The sequence below is a fragment of the Sardina pilchardus genome, chromosome 5, assembly GCF_963854185.1.
Source record: "Sardina pilchardus chromosome 5, fSarPil1.1, whole genome shotgun sequence".
Lineage (NCBI taxonomy): Eukaryota > Metazoa > Chordata > Actinopteri > Clupeiformes > Clupeidae > Sardina > Sardina pilchardus.
In genome coordinates, this window is record NC_084998.1 from 16,634,793 (window position 1) to 16,659,218 (window position 24,426).

Sequence of the window (24,426 nt, forward strand, 5' to 3'; positions counted from 1 at the left end):
AAGTTCACCAGACAGACACCTCAGGTAGCGCTGAAGCCGTTCTGTCCTCTTCAGCGATTTTACTCAAACGAAGGAGAACAGAATATTCAGAATACAAGAGAAATACCTATAAATGGCTAATTTTTTTTATATCAGTCCTCAGGATTCCACAGGGATGGTTACATGAAATGATTGTAGTGAGGGCTCCACCTTGTGGTGTGGCTGGTGTATTGCAGCCACTGACTGGTCCTGTGCTTTAGCAATGCCAATGTCCTTTGATCTATTTGGTGTATCGGATTAAATCAAATGTGCTTCACAGTATTCCTCTTCTACTCTTCTCCCCTGTCCTGGTTAGCTGCTCTGAGATGATAGAACTGCCTTGCTGGCTCTATAATTCAATGTGATCCTACACCTGAATGTCTTATATTTGCATTTTTGAATCGGGATAATTGATTCTGCTGTCTAGTGTGTGTAGACCTGTCTTAATATATGTGTTTTATATGTGATGGCATGGTGTCTCTATCTGTCTTTACACCCATGTGTTGTGTCATAAACTGATTGATGTCTGTGTTGAGGCAGGGCTTCTTCCCAGCTCGATTTTGTGTGTTCGTGTGTGTGTGTGTGTGCGGGTGCGTGTGTGTGTGTGTGTGTGCGTGTGCGTGTGCGTGTGCGTGTGCGTGTGCGTGTGCGTGTGCGTGTGCGTGTGTGCGTGTGTGCTTGCGTGTGTGCGTGTGTGCTTGTGTGTGTGTGTGTGTGTGTGTGCGTGTGTGTGTGTGCGTGTGTGTGTGTCTGTCTGTCTGTGTTTGTGCACATGTGAGTGCCTGTGTGTGTGTGTTTGTTAGGGAATAGCGAGTGGTGTGTGCTGCTGTTTTTTTTTTCCCGTCCAAGTGTGTTGTTGACTGATATATATATATATATATATATGTGTTTTGGTCAGTACTGTGTGGCTGCCCGGTGATCACGGCAGGCCTCCTCTCTCTCTGTCCACAGAACAGGCCGGCTGCGGTGCAGGGCTCCCAGTCCCCGCCCTTGGGGCCGCCCTCCACATGTATGAACCCGGCCCTGATGAGCGCTCCATGGGTGAGAGAGAGAGAGAGAGAGAGAGAGAGAGAGAGAGAGAGAGAGAGAGGGGGGTGTTGGGGGTGGGCAGTGCCATCGCTACCCCATCTCTACCCCTCCTGAGCTGTAGCTGTGCCCGTCTGTGCCCCACGCCGTGGGCAGCTGCTTGATGCACGCGTGCCACTTTTACATTCACTCACATGGTTCTTGCAAAGGTCGGAAAAACTGTGGAAAGTTATGGGCTTCCGATAGCCCACGTTTTTCCACACCTGTATGACCAGAATTTAACAACAACAAAAAAAAGTATATATACATTTTGAGAACGTTTGGGGGAATAAAACAATTCCAATTCAAAACCAGTTGATCTGTGGAAAGAGCAAGAACCCTTATTGTGCGCTTGCCATCATTGCGACGATCTCACCCCATAAATGCGTCACACTGAGCTTACAGTATCATCCGTTCACTGAGTCATTCGCACACACACACTGTCATCATCACATGAATCCGTTGCCAAGCATGGCTTTTCACCGAACAGCACTGTCTCTCTTTTATTCGCATGGCCTGATTGCATGATGCAGGTTAGTCAGCCTCTGACTTGTTGCCATTTTACAAATCTCGCTAGCAAAATCACGCCCATCACATTATATGCAACAGCCAAATGCTACATGAACGCACCAAGCTTTGGGCCCTGCACTCGTCTTGGCTCCTCTGGCCCTGCTGGCTCAGCGGTAGCCTGGCTGTGGGATCCTGATTTCCGGCTACTCTCTCTCCATTGTCTGCCGTCGTCTCAGCTCTCTGCTCTTCAATGCCTCTCTGCCTGCTTTCAGCCAGAACACGTATGCCAAATACTCCTCCACCGCCGCTGCCGCCGCCGCCAGTGATATTTCATTTACTGAACAGTGATTGTGGAATTATAGCCTAGAATGTGTGTCTGTTTTATTATTATAACCGGTAACCACAGAGAGAATCATCTCCATTTAAACCAGTTCTGTTTCTTCTGGCTCTTAACACTTTGTTTGTGGAGTGGTGGAGAAAAAGCTGCACATTAGTGCTGAAAAAGTGGTCAAAGGGATTTTTAGTAATGATCTGTCTAAGTAAACACTCTAAACCATTTTTCAGGGAACATCACATTTACACACCGCTTGAAAGTGCATGCAATTTCTGTTCCATTGACTACTAACATCTTCAGCTGCCCACAGAGCAGCCCATTGATGAGGGAACTTAATCTGCATTCTACCTCACAGGATGAATCCCTTGCTTTGCGTCTCAGCTGTGCAGGATTTGCACACTTTGCTCCAGTTTTGCTAATAGATGAAGTGAAATGAAGTTCCTGCTGTGATCTGATCTGCTTTGTTCATGTATTTCCCTCTCTATGCACCTCTCCGTTCCCCCTCTCCTTGTCCTCCTCTCTCTCTCTCTCTCCTCCTCCTCCTCCTCCTCTTCCTCCTCCTCTTCTCGCGGCAGTACCGGTACCAGGATGAAGACTCGCCGCCCCAGGACCTCGGCTTCCCCCGGCTGACCAATGAGGTGCGTGCGCCGGAGCTGGTGCACGTGTCGGAGAAGAACCTGTCGGAGATCGAGAACGTGCACGGCTACGTGTCCCACTCCCACATCTCGCCGCTCAAGGTCAGTGGTTCGCCCGTCGCCGGCCCGTGCGTGACTCCATGGTGTCTTCCTCTTCCTCCTCCTCGCTCTCTCTCTCTCTCTCTCACTCTCTTTCTCTCTCTCCCCCTCCTTTCTCTTTCTCTGCTTCTCTCTTGGCCAGGAGTGTGTCCATTCACTCTGTGTGCGTCTCCCATTACAGTCCAAAGCCATTGTGGTCTCTGTGCCGAGTCTCTGGACAGCCTCTGCTAAGCCCCTAAAGCCGGCCGTCACTCTAGCCAAAGCCCAAAAAATGAAAACGATTCCACATGGGTAGTCATAGGATGACCTAGGATGACCACAACCGATCAAGTAAAGCCAGTCAAGGGGGATGACAACTGATTTGTTATCTTGTGCAACCAAAAGTGAGATGTAACCCTACACTGCTGCTGACAGAACCATTTAGGAAGTCATTTTTCACTGTGGTTCTGGTAGATAGCTCATAATTATTCTACACTTTTTAAGGAAACACTTCCTCACTAAGTGTCACAAACAATGTTAGTGTAGCTTTTTTTATATAGCACCCTAGGTTGTTGTTGCCGATCTTTTCATGTGATGTATAATTTAGCTGTACATAGTCTGCTTTTGTCTTGTAACATCTGCAAAGATTGGATCGCTGTGTGACAGAGCTGTGTACAGTCTGTTGTAGTTTGATAGGTTAGACACTAGATGGCGCCTGTTTTCCAGGATGAAACACTAACCACCCAGCATGATGGTCTGATGAGTTCAGTTTACAGAACCTGATGTCTGACCTTACTGTAGTAGTCCTATAAGAGCCCGTAGGTTTTTTATAGCTTACATCATCATGACCTTTGCATACTGCAAAGGAGTTGAAGCACTGTGGAGTCTTACATTTTAAGCTGATATTTTGAGAAATTAATTGACAAGTTAATTTTCTTCAAATACATTCGACAGTCATTGGATGCTTACAGTAGATAGCAACGGTCACTGATGGCTATTTCTGTTGATTTCATTAAAAAACCTGGAGAAAGGTGATCTTGACCCAAACGTGTACCCTTACTCCAGTCTTAAAATAGAGCAGTCCCCCGCTGTGGCGAGTTGATATGCTAGTCGCCTCTCCAGCCAGCGTCTTCTCTGACCTCAGACACCAGCAGGCAAGAAGACAAGCTGAAGAGGTCACCGTAAACTCTACCGGAGTTTTGATCAGCTCCTTAACGGCAACAGAAATAAGACTACACTGTTCTTGCTAAGAAGGCAAGGACCACAGACATCTGCTATTCTTTCCTGAGTGATTGGGAGAAGCATGCAAATGATCTCACTGGCTCATCATTGCCTCCATCTGGAAGGAAATCTGCATTTTTAGATGATGGTTCATTTGGCTAAACGCTGTATTGCTCTGAGAGTAGTGGCATGATAGCAGTTACTTCTTTGTTTTTGTTGCTTTGGTAACCTTGCTCCATATACTGTAAGCTCAGTGTAAGGTAAGTAAAGCATAGTTTATTCTCAAGTGTAGAAATACTAAAGACAAACTCCACACACCTTCCTAGCATTAGATTTCAAAGCATTAGCATTCAAAGCAAAGCATCAGATTTCAACTATCAGATGATTTAATAGCGCTGCAGTCCAATGTTGCCATTGTTCCAGTGTTTGGCAGATAGAGCAGTTAAATGGAGGATTCATGTATGGCTTTACTTTGTACAGTATACCACTGCCCCTCCCATCCCCAGCCTCATGTGAGAGGTCCTGTGTGTGTGGCTAGGCAGGTAGAGGGGGCAGAGTGAGTGTCTCCATTGGACAGAAGCTTCTTTGGCAGCTGAGGTAGGGTTTGGAGTGGGATCGGTGCGGGCACAGACTTTTATGGCGGTGCATAGAGGCTCTTCCTCATCCATGGCATGCAGGAAGTCTCACTCTCCTTCATGTTCTCATTCAGCCACAACACTCCTCTCTTCCCTCTCTTCTTTTCTTTGAATATTTCCCTCTATCCTCCCTTCTCTTTTTCTCTCTCTTCTCCTACTCCTCTTCTCTCCTCTCCTCTCCTCTCCTCTTCTCTCCTCTTGCCAGCGTGGCGCATGCAGTGTGACTGGGTCCTCATAATCCTCTGGTTCTTCTCCTCCCTCTCACTCATCTCTTGTTCCCTTCGTTTCTGCGTACTCGCTGGTGATATTGTCTTTTATTTCTCACCTGCAGCCTGCACTGGTTACCCGTTATGATCTTACATACCCGGGTGTGACAGCAGCAAACTACCTGGCAAGTTTTTCATTTAATTTTTTATTTGGAAAAAAAAAAGACAAATGTGTGTTTGTTTCTGTGTGCCGCCGAGCTTTGTGTTGCTAAAAAAAAGACAAGGAGGACAGGCCATTAGGCAACAATGTGAGGACTGTTACTTACCACAGCCTTGACTCTCATCCAGCTTGCTTGGTACATTTATGCAGTTGGGTTTCTTTAGTAAACAGAGTATTATGCTCCAGCTGTATCCAATCCACAGGGAATCACTGAGGGATTCATCTCAGCTTCATGCTGGGTGAGGCAGGAAATTGGATCGCCTCATTCACTTCACACCTGCCTGGTGCAGACAGTTTTCCCTCTTTGAAGTTGTTACAGTTAATGATACAAGCAACATATTACTGCCTGACATATTCAACTTGTCACTCTCAAAATGTTTTAATGTTCTTATTTCATGGTCTGCTTTCACGTGTGCTGAGAAGGTTTTGTCAAGTGCAGAAAGGTTCTGCCAAAAGTAGAAATGATTTTAGTTCTGGGTTATGGTGAGAGGGGTAGGCCAATGTCTGGTATTAATATATCAAATAAGTGGAGATTACCTGGATTTTTGAATAGGAAATCCTGAATGGAAATACTTGAAATTCAAGTGGAATTGAAAATAAGCAAATTTACTTGTTGTGGGTGGATTAACACTCGATTTTCATAGGATAAAATGTGAGGTTGTTGAAAAACTGATTTCTGCTCATCAGAATTGTTTCCATGAAAGCTGCTTTGTCAGCCTTGAATGTTTAAACCCACCGTTGTTCACAACTCCTCCCTTTTAATTCCCAAATCACACTCTCCTTATTTTTTTCCTTGAACCAAATGTAAAAATGAATGCGCTTAAAATATGTGAATGAGTTGAATGGAATGCAGTGGAATGGTATGAAGGTAGGAATGGAAGCCCAGCTGTGGACGCCATGGCGATAAGGATGCTTGTCTGTCTGAGCCCATCTCTCTTATCCCTCCACCTCAGCCCTGCCCCCGGGCCTCTGTTCCTTCTCATAGAGCTGGGCTGGGTGGGTTGTGAGACGGACCGCATATGAGCATGGAACGCAAGCGCTTTTGTACCTGCACCGCGGATGTGCATTGACGGAGAGACAGAGAGTTTGCTGCCCATTTCCTCCGCACCATTCAAGGCAAAACGAAATCACTTTGACTTCTCGGCTGAAAGCAATTTCCAAAGTCTCTCCCAGCTCTGTATTGTGGCGGAAGAAAGCGGGCGTCGATCCGTTATGCAGAAGAAGACAAGCTGAAACCAGCAGTTTCATTCTATTATACATGAGCCGCATAAACCCTAAGGAGCGAGAATGTGCTATTCCCTATCAGTGCACTGGCCTTGGGACCAGTGGTGAAGAATGGCTTTAATAAAATTCTCTAATTGGACAGACCCCAAGAGTAAAATGGTTGTACTCATAGAGGACTTTGTTGCTTTCCACTGTTTGGGAAAGAAGTGACTCATTTAGGTGATGTACAGTAGATCTATAGTACGCTGGATTATTAATTTGCATTAAATCAAATTTTGAATGGAATAGTTGCTGCCCCAAGACAAACTGCCCACAGACACACCACCCTTACCACAAAGAACATCATTCAAATAGTCCAGGTGTTTTGTCCAACGAGATTTGCCTTTACTATGCTAGAATCTTTTTCATTTGTGAGTTTCAGGAACATTGTGCAACAAATTAAAGGAGTAGTTCTGTCTAAGAACAACAGCTTCTGTGCTACTATAGAGAGGGTCGCTGCAGACAAACCAAAGTGTACATAAAGGGTATAAAAAGGACTATCAGTGCTTTACCTATTTGGTTACCTATCTGGTTGCCGCCATCTTGCTAGGACTCCACTTGCAAGATGGCAGCGACGAGTAGCGACGAGTAGCGACGAGTAGCGACTGGAAGAGTAGTCAGTGCATTACCTTATCATTCCCACAGTCACTGCCATCTGATGATTCCTAGCAAGATGGCAGTGAACAGGAAATGCTGTGAGTGCTCAAACAGTCCTTTCATACCCTCTCTGTGCACTCACAAAGTTAAAAACACTTCTGTGTCTCTGCAGTGACCCTCCCCACAGTAGCACAGAAGTGTAATGATATTTGCAGCCTAGTCAGTGGCTTAAAGTGGCAATTTACTTTGACGTAGTGAGCTTGCCCCCAAGGCTATGCAATATGCCCATTCCCCTGCTAATGCGCACTCCAGTCTTACTCAGAACTACTCTGACTAATGTCATTTTTGATCCCCAGTGAAAGTTCACACTGGTTATCATCCCTCAAAATAGACCATTGTTCTTAGACCAAATTATTCCTTTAATAATATTCTCAGCCTGTCCTGCTGTTGCGGACTAGAAAATGAGGGTGAGACGTGGCGTGTCTCCTACCCCGTGTTAAGGCTCCTGCTCCGCCAAAGCCTCGGCGATGGGGCTGGAGATGAGCGGCGAGCCTCAGCAGGTGACTGGCATTTATCAGCGAGATCATTAGCATGCCGGAGCCTGTCTCTGAGCCGAGCCTCCCGCGGAGGAGCAGGAGCCCGCCTCCGTCTTGATTGTCACTTCCCCTCGTCTCCCCTGTTGAAATAATTACAGAGGAGCCCCCCCCCCCCTCCGCCCTCCTTCCAACCACCCACAGCCCGCACACACCCACGTCACCCACACCCACGTCACCCACCCACCCACCCCTCTGTCTCAGCGCCAGGCCTTGATTGTGGCATGTCATTGTGTGGCTTGTGTGGAGAGTGACAGGAGTGAGAGGAGAGCTTGCAGAAAGCACACAAAACGTAGCCTAGCGTGGGAGAGAAAAAGGAGGAAGGCGTTAAGGTGTCGACTCGGGTGGTGTTGTGCGCCGTGCCATGTGCTCCGCCGGGATTACGGTCCGGGCCGGGCACAGCTGTGTGTTCTCTCTCCGTGCCCGCGTCTGCCAGATTTTGTCTGGTTTAGCGCCAGCCCTGGGTGGGATAAGTGACTCTGACTCGGCTCTCCCCTCCAAACAATACCCTTTTCTGCGACATTCCTGACGTCAAGGATACAAGGATGTTTATTTGTCATATGCATATGATTACTAATGTAAAGAATGCAGTGAAATGATCACTTCCTTGTCTATTGTGCATATGAGGGGGGGGATAGTAGGGAGGGGCAGGATAAGTGCAAAAAGCATTGGGGGGGGGGGGTAAGAGTAAGAGCTGCAGGGGGTGAATGGTGTATGTGTGTGTGTGTCGGGGGGGGGGGGGTAGGGGAGTCAAGTCCAGGTCAAGTCTCACTGATGAGAGAGATTCGCCTGACCTTGCTTGACTAGACGTGGACACACTTCTTCTAGCACCTGTCTGGCCCTCCTCTGGGCTTGTAGCCATAATCAAAGTGAAGTGGCCGGGCTGGGCAGCCAGTCCAGTCTCCAGGGGAGAGCTTCACCTCCACGCAGATTTTTTATTTCCCCCCAAAAAGGATTTATTAAAAAATACATATTGGCTGTGGAGTGAAGTTGGGTGATTAAAAAAAGTTAAATGTGTGGAGTCATTCTTCTCTTATCATTATTAGGTATTATTGTGTGTCACTGAAACGTTCCAGAACTGCACAAGAAGACTTTTGAGTTTCCCCAAATTAGCATACTAATTGTTTTTCGGCGTCTCTCATTTTTCTCCTATCAATCTGACGAAAGCCCTACAGTTCCAAGACCTCGGGCATGATCGTAATGAATTTAGTGTTAAATTGATTAGATGAAACCCATTACTCCGTCTGAAGGCGCACAGCCCTGAAAGGTTCTGCAGGGCTTGTGTCTCCTGAGAGCACTTGACACGCAGAGTAGCCAGAGTATCTGTCACGTTTGGGGATCAGATGCGTGAAGTGATGGTCAGTAAGAAGACTCCTAATGGCCTTAAGTAAAGTACTCTCTAGTAAAGTAACGAGGGCTGATCTCTTAATAGAGTATTGCAGGGCAACACCGGACGGAGCTTCTTTCGTTTCTCTTTCCAGTAGCATTAAAACAATTCACAATTCTATTCAACTGAGTTGCTGTATTTCAATCTTCCATTATGTATATGTTGTTATTCATCGCTGGTTGACTGCCTCTATTGAAAATATTGCAAGCTGTAGGTCCAGATGTATACAAAACACAGTTTACGGCATTATCATTTGTAATGTTACACTGCTCTGCAGCCAAGCATGGATAATGAAATAGCCCTGCCTTTTCTGTCCTCTAAGTCCAATACATTCAAGTTTGTGTCAGATGTGACATGCTAGTTCAAAGCAAGAACATGGGCTTCTCAGTCTGAGGGTTCACTGAATGGCATATCCTTGAGGTCTTTGTAGAAATGTTTCAAGTCCTCGTGTGGCTGTGGGAAGTCAGGGTTTTTTTTCCTCCCTTCACAATTAATGTGAAATCCCTGCTGGTTTAGTATTCATGCCATATCTGTCCCCTTGTTGAGGGTGACCTTCTCAGCATCTGTTGTGTATTGTGAAGGAGACACTCATAAATACTGCAATACAAATCTGCCTTGTAAAACTGTACCTGCCCGATTACAGTATAAGGCTTTTAATATAATAAGGATATTTATCAGCTTAATGAAATAAAAAAAAGACAGCAGACAATAAAATCTGATTGCTGACATGTCCTGAAACATCGCTGGAATGTTTTTGAGTAGTGTTATTTGTGCAATTCTGTTGATGCCTGCCAGTTGTTTACACCGTGTATTGAGTACTGGAGAAGTGCAATAATGTGTTCATGACAGTTGCTTGGAAACCATTCAGGAATATAATGGTAATAATCAAGACTGACCTTCAGCTGCTGCTACAGCTACAGTACAACATCTTGATACCATTAGAGGGCATACTGTAAGCTTTTTTTTTTAGCAGTAAAACATCACCGTATGCATTTTTCTCTTGGATGAGTAACACAAGGCCCTGTGTCTCACAGGTCAGTAAGGAAGAGTCAGACTTCTGTTACTAATTGTACAGAAAGAAGTCCCCTGTTGTAGTCTTGGCTCTCCTGATTGAAAGGGGCTTACTTTAGCCTGGCCCCACCACCTAGATCTTCTTTCAGGGAGATCTAGTCTGGAACACCATTAGCTCATAACCGTTTACCCCAGACAAGGAAAATGTCAGGCCAATCAGTGACGAGAGGGGGAAATGATACCGAAACTTGTTGGGATAAACAGAAGCAGAAACACCTGCAAACGTAAAACGTTGTTTGTTGACCGTTGGTGTTATCTATTGTCACTTTGTAAAGTTTAGTGGAAGCAGGAAGTAACATTAGGAATCTTTGATCAATGTGATTGGTGAGGCTGGACCAGTCATTTCAAAGTTAGTGCCAATCACGACGCAAATGTTGGAAACGTTTCCAGTGACCAGACTCTATTCACTTTGTGAACGAGTTTGGATTTTTCCAGGCTAGGTTTACTTCACTAAGATGCTTGTAGTTAAGGTCCTTTTTACTTTGAGCTCACAGTGTAAATATCTACAAATGATGTTGTATGGTCCAAGCATCATCAGGCTATTATGCCAAAGGGGACCATCATATCTGGTTTCAAAGGGAAATTGGATTAATGTGCTGCACTGAATGGTGCTTCAGAGACCATGTTAGAGGCAGCGAAGCTCGTGGGGCTTTGTTCAGGCAGGTGATTAGAGGGACACGTACCCCATCTTGGCATCTTAACGATATTGATTCAAAACATTACCGAAGGTACATAAGGCATTAAAGTTGTGCCTTTGTTGTGCGGCGGACTTGCTGTGGACTGCCGTTGCTGCAGTGCTAACTTGGTCAGTATGCTGCACGCTGCCTCCTCCAGACTCGTGCTCTTAAAACAGTGTGCCCTTCATCTGATAGGAAGTCTTATCGGCGCTCATTATTGGGCTGGTCTTGTGATTTACACAGCAGTCTTCCTGTGGTGGGCTCTTTTTATCGCCCGTGAAACACCTGCAGTACTCCGCTGGCAGGCCCAGCACTCCTCCTTTTTTACAGTTATGAAGGCCTGCATTTATCCCAGCAAGACTATAGATAGCGAAGACAAAAGAGAGCTAGCCTATATTGTTTAGCTGAAATGGCTATATTTGAGGCATTGTTAACCTGAATAGGTCGTTTCTCCTTTCAGCTGACAGTTGATTGTCAGGGAGGTATGAACAAATAATGTGATTCTCAACTCGCCTTGAATTGAAAATAACATGGAAATCCATCAACAGCCGTGGCTTCCCCCAGACCTCGAATGTGTGTGGAAAAAGCGGGGTTGAAATTTAAGGACCACGGAGAGCGACGGTGGCAACCTTTTAGTCTGAACATTTGGCAAAAGTGGCCCGCTGATTCCCTCCCATCAAACAAGATTGCAGAAAATAACACACTGGAAATTACACTGAGCATCATCCTCCTCAGCGACCAGATAGTGTGTGTGTGTGGGGGGGGGGGGGGGGGGGGGGGGGTTGTGCTGGGGAGATGTTCCTCTCAGCCAGAAGCCATTATGGACTAAGTGATCTGCCCAAATTGATTTGTTGTTAGAGAGAGTGCTTATGGCAGAGGGGAGAAGGATTTCCTGTAAGGGTCAGTTTTGGTAACTGTAGCAGTAGGTCCTTAAAAGGGCCGCTGATTGAAAATCCATTTGCTCAAAAAAATGGCTTTGTCCAGTCTGTCGCCAATGAAAATTGAATGGAGAAATGAAAAGGTCATATTCAGTGTTCCTGTCAATCAATCAACCAGGCCGTATAAACGACGAAGGAGTACCTATAGACCAGTTTGTGGTTTATTTCTATATGAATAATACATTTTATGTTAATATATTTTTAGATATCCATTTAGAAGGTAACCTGTAACTTTAATGGGAGTATACGCTTTTATAGTGTTTCAGTAACTCTGAAAGCCGACCACACGCCGGCGTCGACATCAGCGCACCAGTAGTGAACACAATGGCGACTTCCACTCTCCCAGCTGCTGCGCCGATCACGCCGCAGGTCTATTTTAGTGCAGAAAACAATAGCAGTGGTAGAAGTAGTAATCAGACCTTGGCAGCCGAGGAGGGTGTCGCGCTCGTGACGGCGCTTGTGTGCGGGTGGCCCCGAACAGCATGTTGTGGTGAGAGAGGCGACGGCACGTTAGCGTTGACCGTACAGTAAAGTGAGTACTGTAGGTACAGTAAGCACGGCGTGGACACAGGAAGCAGAGGGAACCTGCGGTAAGGAGACTGATGGGTGCTTTTGAAGCTCGGCCCTCCCGGGTCTCTGACCTTTGGCTTAGGGTGTGTGTCTGGCTCTCCGCTGGCTCCTCAGTGACTCTAATCAGCGTCTCGCTCCTCCCTTTGCAGCCACCGCGCACTCACACGTCCTCCTGCCTACCCTACGCCATGGCAGCAGCCGTATGATTGGCTCGTTGAAGTTTGTTTGTAGTCCTCATCCCAAGTCTACTTTATCTTAAACATTAAAAAAACGTTAGATGTGTTTCAATATGAGGCTCTGCTCAATTCCCGGTTGTAGACTCTGCCAAACTGCCCCTCCCCCCCTTGTGATGGAGCAAAGCATCCTGGGAGTCAACGATTCATAATATGATCCCAGGTTAATGTGCAATCCTTCAACATATTGTCACCAGTCTGCGGTGACGTGGTCAACCCGTGGTAGGACACAATGTTCCTCACGTGAAGGCGAAGACGAGGCATAATCGCGACAGCCATGTGTGTACGGAGATGGAATGGCTAGTTGTGTGTTACTATTGTATGGACCCTGCCGGTCTAGTACATGCTGTAATCTCACAGATGCAGCTTGTCATGTCCTTAAGCAGGAAGCTGCAGCGCAGGCCCCTACTAATAGGATTCCTGCGTCCGTATTATTATTTCATGCGTCACGAGCACCGACGGACAATGGCAACATGACCACCGCGATCGGCACTGCTGTGTTTGACATGCAAAGCGCAATTCTGCGCAATCAGGAACCACACCCGGCCCAGGTGTTGCGCTGCATTTAAACGACCGCTCTTGCCTGACGGGCTAAAAGTCTGAGCTATAGAAAAACATTTATCCTTGTGTACGCTGTTGCCCTTGTGCTCTAGAACAGTTTACGTAACTTCTCAGTGTAGATGTAGTTGAGTGCCTTAACAGTGTGTTAATACGTTCCTTTGGTGGACTGAACAAGACTAAAGCTACTGACTCATTGAGTCACTGAAGGCTCCCCAAGGCCAAGCAGCCTCCTTTGGTCAGCTCCTTTTGGCAGCGGGCTCCTTTTGTAAGCGTTTCACGAGGAATAGCCAGTCCTAAGACTTCGACTGTCGACGGATACAGTACTGTATGTCAGTATGGCACACAGTAGAGCACCTCTTCCTCTTTCTTTAAAGCCTACACGATTCAGGTCAAAACGCTGGTTAGGTTACAGTATGTCGCAGACACGAAGGACACGAGGAGGGCCAAAGCATATAAAGCATAAGTGTAACAGCTCAACAGCTGAACTTTTCAGAAACGGATCGTAAAAAACCCACACACAGAGTGCCTCAGACAGAGTGAGATGGCCTTCTGCTGTCAGAGCCAACCTTGAGGATGAATGACAACAAGCGTCAAACTGCTTTGCAGAAGAATAGCAGGGGGATAAAGCGGTAGGGTCAAACCGCATGTCATTCTCTTGGCTTCTGCACTACAGAGGCCCCTGTTGGAAAGTTGACACTGTCGTACCGTAGGACGCAGGGATGGAAATTGACCCAGAATTGGTGAAGTAACGGGTGAATTTGATCGACCTACCAGCCATGGTGATGGGTAAAAAAAAGAGGGCATTTAGCAAGCGTTATTGACGTGATTGAATTGCTCAATGAAAAAGTCAATTCAGTCACTCGGCAGCCTGAAGTTACCTAAATAGGGTTGTTTCTTACTGGTTGTTAAAACTTGGCCAAGTCTTTTCAATGTCACCACTTTGACTGGTGCATGAAGATCAGGACCTCTGAAATTAATCGTTTTTTAATGTGAACTTAACACAATCACTTCTTTTTGGATTTAGTAATGGCTTAGTGTTTTTAACCATGGTAAGAAAGATATTTGATAGCTTTCATTTGAGCTGGTGAAATTCATTAAAATGTCTTTATTGGTGAAGGGACTAACCTTTATCCCCTTATACCTACAGTATTAGCAGCTGTTGTGTTTGTTTATGTATTGGTGCGGTAAAACAAGAAAATATAGGGATTATAGGCTTTCACAGACAAGCACGGTTCAAATAAAAAGAGATTTTCTTGCTGTTGTCCTGAGGATCAGAGGTTATTAAATGGTGATTTGTTTGTCTGTTTTGATATTTCTATTGTACGTCCATACGACACGGTGTTATTTTGATTTAGTGGTTTGCTACTGTCATGTTTGTTAGTGTATTTTTAGCCGAGGATTTACTGAATTCGCTAGGCCCTTGGCCCACATATCTGTTAAATCTTTGGATTAATGAGCTCAAATATCAAGGTGGTGGTCAGGCTCTCGGATTGATTGAAGTAATCCCTCAGCATGTCTTGCTGTTGCATTCTGGCGGCCAGCTCGTTAGATTTACACTTTATTTTCTTGGTCTGTTGACTCTTGCATTGCGTGTCTACAGTGACAAGAGCTGTGTGATGATAACAGCGTGGAATATTGATGAGTGTAAGATATGTTTTGCTGTAGCAATTGCTTTGCAAAGTCCTCATCTTCTCACGATATGAGTCAAGATGACGACACTGTAATGAGGTGAATCATTCTTTTCCCACCACAACAAAGCAGTTTCATTTGGCCAAAGAGATGTTACTCAGGATTTGCGACTCCTATGATTTTTTTCCCTCTCTTTAGACAACCGCACTGACTCTTCTGGACTTGAAATGTGCTCCTCATTCCCCCTTGAGACCTTCAGTCAATACTGTACACACAGCAGAGGAAGTAGTAGTGGCCTCACCCTCGGCAGTAATAATGTACAAGATAAATGCGGTGAAGATCCTACAGTATATTGTGTGTGGGAGTAAACACCTGTGTGTACCCATAGCACTGCCTGCTTTGGGTGAGCACGGGCTGTTTGCGGTCCCCTTGAGGAGCGAGGTGTCTTGGAGAGCTGATTGCCTCGGTGGCTGAATTGATTTCCCATAGTGCCGCCTCCACCTTAAATATGGTCAGGAGAGGTTGACAGGTGTGGCTTAAGCAGTGGGTGAGAGTGACGGAGGCGGCGTGGGGTTTTTTTTGGGGGTGGAGGGGGTGACGGAGGGAGGAACAGGAGGCATTCCCCTCTCGTCCGAACATTTCATCCCGGTCGGCCGGTCACACAGGCACCCTTAATCATCACGGACAGGCATTTAGCACAGGGGTGGGGGGGCCGACGGGAGACGGAGACCACCACCACCCCCACCACCACCACCACCACCAAACCCCCACCCCAATCTGACTGCCTGACAGTATGTAAATAGTCTTTTAAACGTGAGGGGCTGAAGCTCCATGAGAGAGAGAGGAGAGAGAGCGAGAGAGTAAGGAGAGAGAGCGAGAGAATGAGAGAGAGGGAGGGAGGGAGGGAGGCAGAGAGAGAGAGAGCAGCCCTGCTCCTTGCAGCACAGCCACTCAGCCTCTCTCTCTCTCTCTGCTCTCAAGTCCCACTCACAGGCTCGCGTTCCCACCTGCGTTCGCCGCTCAGGATTACACTGCCGCTCACCAGACTGAGAAATAGGCTTTGGCTAACGCTAGCCTTGAATGGCTGGAGCGCATCGCTTTAATTTCATTTAATTTGTTTTCCCCTCTCCATCCGGCGAGCTCCGTAATGTTTGCCTCCATATGGTACGCTAAGAAGCTTGGGAGAAGGCTAATACAGAATGCTAGGAAAGCTAAAATGCAAAAGGTAAGTGTCTGAATAGAGATTGCTTTCACTTTTTACTGTTAGACAGATAGTGTTATTTACTTTTGTCATTCGCGTTACCAGCGAGTCACCCGTGTTTTTTTTGTAGTGCTGACGTGTGTTGACTGAACACGGTGCTGCCAGACTGGGCTCTGTTTTCGGGATCTTGGCCACGTGTTTCATTGAGTAAATATGCAGGTTTGCATGCTGTGTCAGACTCTCTCTCTCTCTCTCTCTCTCTCTCTCTCTCTCTCTCTCTCTCCGAATCCCACCGCTCACTCGTCTGCCTGTGAGTGTGAGGGTAAAAGAATACCAGTTGATCCTGTTCTTCTGCCCCTCGTTGCCGACAGCAGGTTTAGAAGGAGTCTTTATCATCCACATTAAACTGTGGCTGATCCTCTTATGCTCTCCCTCGGGTTGCATCTCTCCTCATGATATTCTGACCTCTCCTCAAGTTTGGAGTAACACAGTACACAGCCCAGCAGCTCTCTCCCCCAGATGAATCAGCGCCTTCTCCACGCTATTCAGTGGCACTTCTATTCTTCTTGCCTTTGAATAGACAATTTTTCAAAATGCTCTATCTCAACGGAACATAATTGAGCAGTGTTGACGTTATGTTTTTTAAAAGCTTCAGAAGCTTTCCATTGTTGTTGAAATAAGCTTTTACTTTTTCCACCTTATCTGCATCCATTTAAATGCTTCAGTTGACCTTCCATTTTTCAAATTTGCAGCAACAAGTTTATCCAGACAGAATTTCTCGTAGGTTTCACTTTGCAGTTTAAGTGTAGTGTGAGCGCTTATTGCTCTGCGTGGTTTCGGAAAGAAATGGGTTAGAGAGTGCCTTCTTTAAACGCATGCTTCAATTAAAACCCTCTCACAAGCAAGCCACTGCACTGCCTAGCAACAGATGGCCTGGAGTTCTGGTGAGGGAATCCGTGGTCTTGAGAGCGACTCGGAGGCGGTATCGATCCAGAGGGGATGGGCTGTGTGTGTGGAACCTCAAGGGCGTACGTGAACCTCCTGGCAGTCCTCTCCACATTGGGGGGGGGGGGCTGGATGGACGGACTTTGGGCCACATGAGGACAGATACACACTCTCTCACACACACACACACACACACAGAGGGAGAGAGAGAGAGAGAGAGAGAGAGAGACTGTGACTGCACTGTGAATTATTCATGTTATTCATTTACTGGATAAGTATGTGTGGCAGGTGCAAGGCATTAGCCATGGAGGCAGACAGACATGGATAGCTTTGTAACATTACATGAATAACAATCGAAACGGAATTAAGATAGACTTACGTACCTTAACACTAGCACCTGATGTTCTGTGTCTGTCTGTCTGTGTGTGGGCGTGTGTGTGTGTCTGCGCTCGGTCATTGTGATGTACTGATGTTTATAGCCTTAAAGGTTTTGAATCCAAATGGTGTACAGTAGCCATCACACTGTGACTTCACAATAAACATCCTTTGATGGGCAGTGGGCTTTGGCATTGAAGACATTGAGGTGCCTCAAGTTATTCAAGGCAGGCCAGAAAATAAGAGATGTAAAAGCTTTCCAAACCTGTGCAAAAGCTATGCTAAATGTTACATGGTTCCATTTCCATGGTTGCTCATCTGATAGAGCAGTGAATTCAATCCCTGTCACCTTTATATATGAAATTGTTCAACATGCAGTGTATGTTTACATGCCTGATGATGCTGTGCAGAAAGACCTTGGTCTTTATTTAAAGTTGGCAAAATGCAGTCATGTATCATTTGAATGTCATTGTTTTTAATTTCTTAAAATGCTAAGTGATGCTCTATTGTGCTATGAGGTGCTGTCCACAGCTTAGATATGAGAAGATTTGTTTTTTGGAGTCAAAACAAATATGGACAAAGAGGGAGCGTGGATGTTTGGCCAGCACACTTTTTTGCTTACTATAGCGTAGGTCGGCCAGCCCCAAACATTTATCCCTGTCATCAGCCCTGGCCCGAGCCTCCCACGCATCGCTCGGCTCTGTACTGAACGTGCTGTAACTGCATAGGCGAGGACTGCCAAGTCTGGAGATCCCGGCCAGCACAGCTTGCTGAGCCGCAGACGGTGCGGTGGTTAAATCACTGTGGGGATGCTGGAGAGCCGCGCAGCCTAATGGGAACTGAGCAGATAGAGTGGTTATTGAATGAGCCTCTCGATGATTGATTATGGATTGAATCTCAGATCACTTGACGTTTTTGGTTTCTGTTTTGGCTTGGAGTGTGATGGGACTTGAGTTGCGAACTTGACTTGAAGCCTTTAGCCTCCCTTTGTGTGCTAACTGATGGCCAATAGTTAACAAGATGCATGCATAGATACAGGTAAGCAGAAATGCATGCACTATTCTCCCCACTCCACTCCCTCACCCTCCCAAACTGTACTACGGATGCTCTTGGCAAAATGTCATGTCTTACAGCCTCAGGGCTCAACATGACAACGTAACTTTTAAAAGTGGTTGCCAGCTTGGCAACCAGACATGAGTTTTTGGTTGCAAAAGCCAATCAAACGGTTGCCATCATTAACGGCCTGTTAATTGTTTACGTAACCTACTAAAATAATGGTAATTAGTCTTTAGGCACACGTTTGAATTTATTTCACATAACCTTTTTCATAACAGAAATAGAAGGATCGAGAAGAGATTACACAGTATGTAAAATGTCCCTTACAAAATAGGTATAGTAGTTTGGAACTAGCATGGTGAGATTAGCAGTTCTATGGTAGTGTATAATACTGCTTAGGCCTTTCGTTAAGCCTCCCATGCCTGCACAAAACTTTTTCTTTTGGGTTGAACTTCAAGCTCCGACTCTTCTCGTTTCTTTTTTGCACTTTAGTTTTGCTTACAGATGAGGTCTGATTAGTTCTAATGCCAAATCGAAATACTATAATGCGAAAATGTATGTATGTTGTTTATGTTTGTTATAGGCTATAAGGCCAATCTTTTTTGCCATTGTGAATAAAATAGGCATTTATGTATCAAAAGCCTGCGCATGTGGGAAGTATAACAATTAGCCTACAGTACTGTATGTCTGAGAGTGGAGACGTAGTGAACAAATCAGAACGCACATTTAAACATCAGAAACGCTTATGCTCGAAAGCCATCAATGATGATTCATTTATTGTAATGAAAATAAAGTACAAGAAAAAAGTGGGCTACAATATGTGGTTGCCACAGGGGCAACCAGGGGTGATGATTAGGTTGCTACTTGTCACAGTTTGGTTGCCGAGGGCAACCGTTAATGCCGAGCCCTGCCTGCAGCCCATTTGTGAGGAGACCTTGACTGCATTCTACTAGGAAGAATAATATGGGCGCTCTTGAATCTCTGCTGGGAGGCTGTCGGCTCCTAGGGTGTCATTGAAGAGAAAGTGCAGACTGAAAGGGAATACAAACCACGGTGCCACTGTGGAGAAGTGAAGCCATATTAAATAACAGGGCTAGTCTGGCTGATTTTTAATACATTTATATAAGTTTACAATTCCATATTGTTCTCTGGGTATTTCTGTAACTGCAGATGCTAAAGCAGATTGGCATTCCATGCTCACAAAGTGGCCTGTGTACTGCAAGCTTCAGATAGATCTCTGGCATGTTAATCAGGTAAATACATGTTTCCTGGTCGTTATGTAAAATTCAGAGATCATAGATCAAAATGCACAGTGCCTCATTATTACAGAGCAACTCTCTCTCTCTCTCTCTCTTTCTCGCTCTCTCTTTCTCTTTCTCTCTCTCTCCATGCTAGGTTTCAGTTGTTCATAGAAGTTTTTTTTTATCCTGTATGTGCATTCCACTGACCCTTAAGCCTTCCTCGGTGAATTATATAACTTTACAAATTCTGGCTCTCATTGGGCCAAATGTTATTAAATCCTGCTGGGCTGAGACTATTCCCCATTTGTCTTTCCCATTTGCCTTCATCAGGTTTATCGCATTGCAACGACTTTTTAAATTGGTTTTCCGGAAAAGGATCCTATCACACTGATTTATTTAACAAAAGCCAAAGCCCGTCTGCATTGTTCCTAGCGTTTATATTACAATATGGCCATCCTCTGTACTCACAAAATGAGGCCCGCCGCATTAATGAAATGATGAAGCCGTCTTTTGATTTATGCCCCCAATGTGTGATCGTGTTCAGTATGTGTCGAGGCATCTGGAGCACCACTTCCCATGGAGGGATGGATGGAGGGATCGCCGCCTGTCACTGAGCCAGAGCTTTTCCGGGGATTAATGCAGCCGAAATATGCATGCTCGATGCTTTTCCATATCATTATTCACCTTTCCATTATTGAAATAGGAAAATGGGAAAAGGATCAGGTGTTGTGTTTATTTGCGTATTTATTTATTTATTTATTTTTGCATCCGAGGTGTACGAGTTGTTATGAAACGACTGGGTTGTTTTCATTCGGAGAAGTTGCTCTGCGGACAGCTGTTCAGGCGTCTGTTTGTTAACCGGGTAGTTATCTTTTGGGATATTGGCACGAACACTGCGACTTTGTTTAACCTGGAGAGAATATAAAACACCTCAGTTATGTTTTGCTCTGTTATTTCCTTCTGATTTAATTAGATGACTGCATTTGTGTCTTGAAACACCAACTGTGAAGGCATACAACAGTGCCTCTCTCTCTCTCTCTCTCTCTCTCTCTCTTTCTCTCGTTCTCACTCTTTCTCTTTTTCTCTCTCACTCGTAATCATTACTCACTTTCTACATGTGGGTTGTAAACCACGATGAAGAGTGCAATTTTATGAGCAGCCAGTGTTTCCATAGTGCTGCTGATGCCCGAGCAGAGAAAAGAAGTGTGGTGAAATATAACGCCCACAAGGCTCATTGAAAGCTTGACTGAGCTGCGAGCATTGCCACAGGCTGTTCTGCTGGAGTGGAGAATTGGGGGGGGGGGGTTGCAGAATGGGGCTGTAGAGAATTTGTGCTTAATTATTCAACGGCTCTGTTCGAGGTGGAGGTTGGAGGTGAAGTGCGTAGTGTGGCGGTGCGTGGGAGCTGTCGTAGCACTCCGCGTGCAAGGCTGAGTTGGAGTCGGAGTCGGAGCAGGAGCGGGAGGCCGCTGGTTGTCTCCGCACCTTCCGCTCAGAAAAGTCAAAGGCAACTTTTCCAGTTGTAAAGTCAGCTACTGTATACACGCGATGCACATTTATTACTGTAGAAGCACAGTGACTTGTGCAAATGTTGCATCAGCAACCATAAGTGTGTACGAAGAAATCGCACTTGCCTTCTTGACAGTGTCATGTACAGTATAGCACATAAGAGGACTCTCTATAAAGTGCATCAGTACATACTGTAGCAAGTCATGCCACAGTGCTTCCTAGGTTGGCACAGCAGCAGGAGAGGTATGAAACCACTGCTCCATTTAAAGAAGTAGCCATGTCTTTGCCCAAGTGCGATGTGTCATCTGCTCAATGTCATGGTACGATATATGCTAAAAAATAAGCCAAGAAAAATCTTTCAGTTCAGATACTCTTGAATTTAATGATTGTTCCCTGTACCCAGCCAAAGATTGTACACTTTTGTGAGCTCTGTTTTTGGTTGTATGCAGACATCATGCAGGATTGCCATGCTCTGTATAGCATTTGCTCAGTGATACTGATGCATCATGGGTATTGTGGTCAGATAGCTCTAACAGACACCTACTTGTATTGAAGTACTGTAGTCTGAGTATTGAGTAGTCTGACAGCTCTATTTAAATTATTTTATTACATTTAAAAGTATTTATTGGCTCCCAGGGTCGGTATGTCCAAAGTTGAAGCAGCAGTAAGGAGAAGCCTAACTGCTACAAGGGCTTGCTAGGATGCTGACTCAAGTTATTGCTGAGGTCTTGCTTTGGCTGCCTATGAGAACCTGCTTCAAATATGGCATATTGCTGCATTAGTTTGCTAATTAGCAGTCTATGGAATTAAATGGGAAGGATGAAATCAGATGAATCGATCTACAAAAAGCCCATGCGGGATTCGGACTGCCTGAGAAGATACCACCTTCACGTTTGATTTACACGGCTGTAGGAGTATGGGTGCCTCCTGTTTTCACTCTCATTTGTTGAAGCCATTAAACCTGTCAGCTTTAAATTAATGTTCTCTTTAGCGTGGGTTTCAATCTCCATGAAACCATGAGTCATTTCAGATAAACAGCAGTTCGGTCATGATGTACCAAACAGAAGAAAATCATCTTGAGCAAAATCTTAAAGTATTGCTTATCCAGTCTTTTCACCCTTGAGCTTTTTTGATGTTTTTGTTTATACCCGAACATTGCCGATGTCGGTGGCAAATGAGGAGGAGAGGGAATTGATACCGTGTGACTTCAGAGAGAGCTGGAGGAAGGCAAATCCCTCTGCTAGCAGCCCTTAAATGAGTTTGCTAATATTTAACGCGCTGGGCTATTCCCACAGGCTCGTCTCTGCTTCATGCCGGCGCCGAGCGGCAGACAGCTTGTCAGCCGGGGTGGAAATGTGATTGCTCCAGTGTAGCTCTGTTACAAGGAGACAGGCCGGGTGACGAGTAGGCAGAAAGTGAGTGTGTGTCTGTGTGTGTGTGTGTGTGTGTGTGTGTGTGTGTGTGTGTGTGTGTGTGTGTGTGTGTGTGTGTGTGTGTGTGTGTGTGTGTGTGTGTGTGTGTGTGTGTGTGTGTGTGTGTGTGTGTGTGTGTGTGTGTGTGTGTGTGTGTGTGTGTGTGTGTGTGTGTGTGTGTTGTGTCCATGTATAATGTAGTGTGTATATCAATGCATGAAAGAACACCAAATTAATCACTTTGTCAATAAGGCTCAGGGGCACCGTGCCTCTTTTGAAAATATATGCCCTTCCAGCATAATTGTGTTGTTTAGCCGGTGGACTCTTAACTCGTGTCATATTCATCACAAGGGTGAGATATGACATTTCATCTGTACTCATTTATTATGTGCCACATATTGATATCCAAGTTTGATTGTCTGTTTAATGGGCATCAATAAGCTCCAGCACTGCATGGAGTCCATGGCCTACTGGTCTCTGCCTGGCCTGTGGAGGGTTAAGTAAGATCATCTTCTCTGGTGGTGTCTGGGCTCGGGAGGCACCAGACAGCAGATCATCAAAAGGATGCCGCCGTCGGCTTGAAAGGGCCACATTATCACATGTATTTGTATGCATTATAGTTCAAAGGGCTTATGAGTATCCAATTTAGCCGCAAAGCAACAGAAGCTGATCTGAGGAGCGCAAACAAAAGGGAGTTCAGAACAAGAGATAAAAGAGTCCCTTTTAGATTCTAGTTGCAGTAGGATATGCCTCATCACCACATGTTGTAGTATCACCTTGTGCATTGTCTAGGCCTCCATCTTTACAAAACAGTGCCCACTGCTACAAAACTAGGATCCAAAATCAGACCTATGTACTCTGTAGTAGCTGTGAAATAGCCATACTGCCGTGCTTAAAGCTGATCTAGACGGGACAGGGGTGATGTGCGAAAGGAGTCATCTGTTCAGTACTACGGTTTGGACCCTACCACTAATGATTGCAGTCATGCTAAAAGCTTGTTCTTGGTGAACTGGAAGTGTTTTAAAGGTGTGCCCACAATTCTAATCCAGTGCGCTTTCAAATTCAGGGAATTGCTTCTCACGGTCTGCTAGATGTCCAATCTGTGTGTAGTTTGTGCACTCTAAAAAAAAAACCTGCTCTTCACAATCCTGGCTCTGTAAAGGGGAAGTATAGCGACCCGGGGCTGAGATATAATCAAATCCAGCCAATCATACAACGCTTCAGTACCTCGGAAAAGGATCATTGTAATTTGATTGGCTTCTCAAATAGAAACATTTCACCAAAATTGTCAACTCTACCTCCAAGGCAGCTGCTGATGCTGACACAATATCAAGACAAACGGCAGGCAGACCACCAATATGGCTAATGCTGCCCTTGGTGTCTTGGTGCTGCATTGCTGTAGGCAGCCTGTAGTTATGAAGGTAAACATGGACCAGCCGCTTTAAATAACATCTAACTACTCCTGATGGAACATCTGGGTCACATCAGGCCATTGCTATAGGCAACCAGTGTTTTTTCCCACTGCTAGCTCCATGGAGTCATGGTGATCTACAAGAGACAGCTATTCTTTTTTTTATATACAGAATTGCATGATTCTGTTAAATGTGTTGTGCTGGGATAATCCACTGCCAGCTAGTTATTGTTGCAAAGTAACAATTTTCTGGTTGAACATTACCCTTGTAATGACCCTTAAAAATTGGGAAATGTGCAACTCATATATCTACAGTATAGTAAGTATGATACAAGTTCCAATTTAACTCATTGAAGGCTTTGAGTGTATGGCAGTTTTTTTTATTTGTGTTTTGTAAATATTATCCCTGACATGAAAATGCAGTTGTTTACTCGTTACAGGGCTCCCACGGGCTTCAGAAATCCTTGAAAGTTTGTGAATTTCAGAGAAAAAAAAATCAAGCCTTGAAAGATATTTTAAATGGACATGGGTCATTGAAAGTGCTTGAGTATAACAGTCTTCCATCAACGTAAGAAAACACTGTGGAGTGTTCACACATTCAAGCCCCCCCCCCCCCTCCCCCTCTCTCTTTCATTAATTGTTGTCTGTGCCCTTGTCTAAACCCTGCTAGATTGAACATTCTCAGTGTTAGCCTTGATCTGTGCCTGTGGTACCCCAAAACGTGTTTGGCGGGACTTGTGCAGGCAATGCTTACCTAACTAACTAACTAAGTATTCACCTTAGTACAGTAGCATAATTGTCACGTAATTGACATGCAAGCGTTTAGAAGGTCCAT

The 24,426-nt window shown here is 45.4% G+C and overlaps 1 protein-coding gene across 3 annotated transcripts in view; it reads left to right on the top strand.

The window, feature by feature from the left end:
- Positions 1 to 24,426, top strand: part of dlg2 (discs, large homolog 2 (Drosophila)) — a 129,206-nt gene that overhangs the window by 19,394 nt on the left and 85,386 nt on the right. The window contains exons 2-4 of one of the 3 annotated variants that reach the window (XM_062536680.1): positions 970 to 1,059; positions 2,503 to 2,664; positions 4,828 to 4,887. In XM_062536680.1, the coding sequence (XP_062392664.1) occupies positions 970 to 1,059; positions 2,503 to 2,664; positions 4,828 to 4,887 (312 nt within the window). Of the gene's footprint in view, positions 1 to 969; positions 1,060 to 2,502; positions 2,665 to 4,827; positions 4,888 to 15,441; positions 15,667 to 15,772; positions 15,862 to 24,426 lie in introns of those variants that run through there. The other 2 variants (XM_062536682.1, XM_062536681.1) reach the window with 2 other exon arrangements.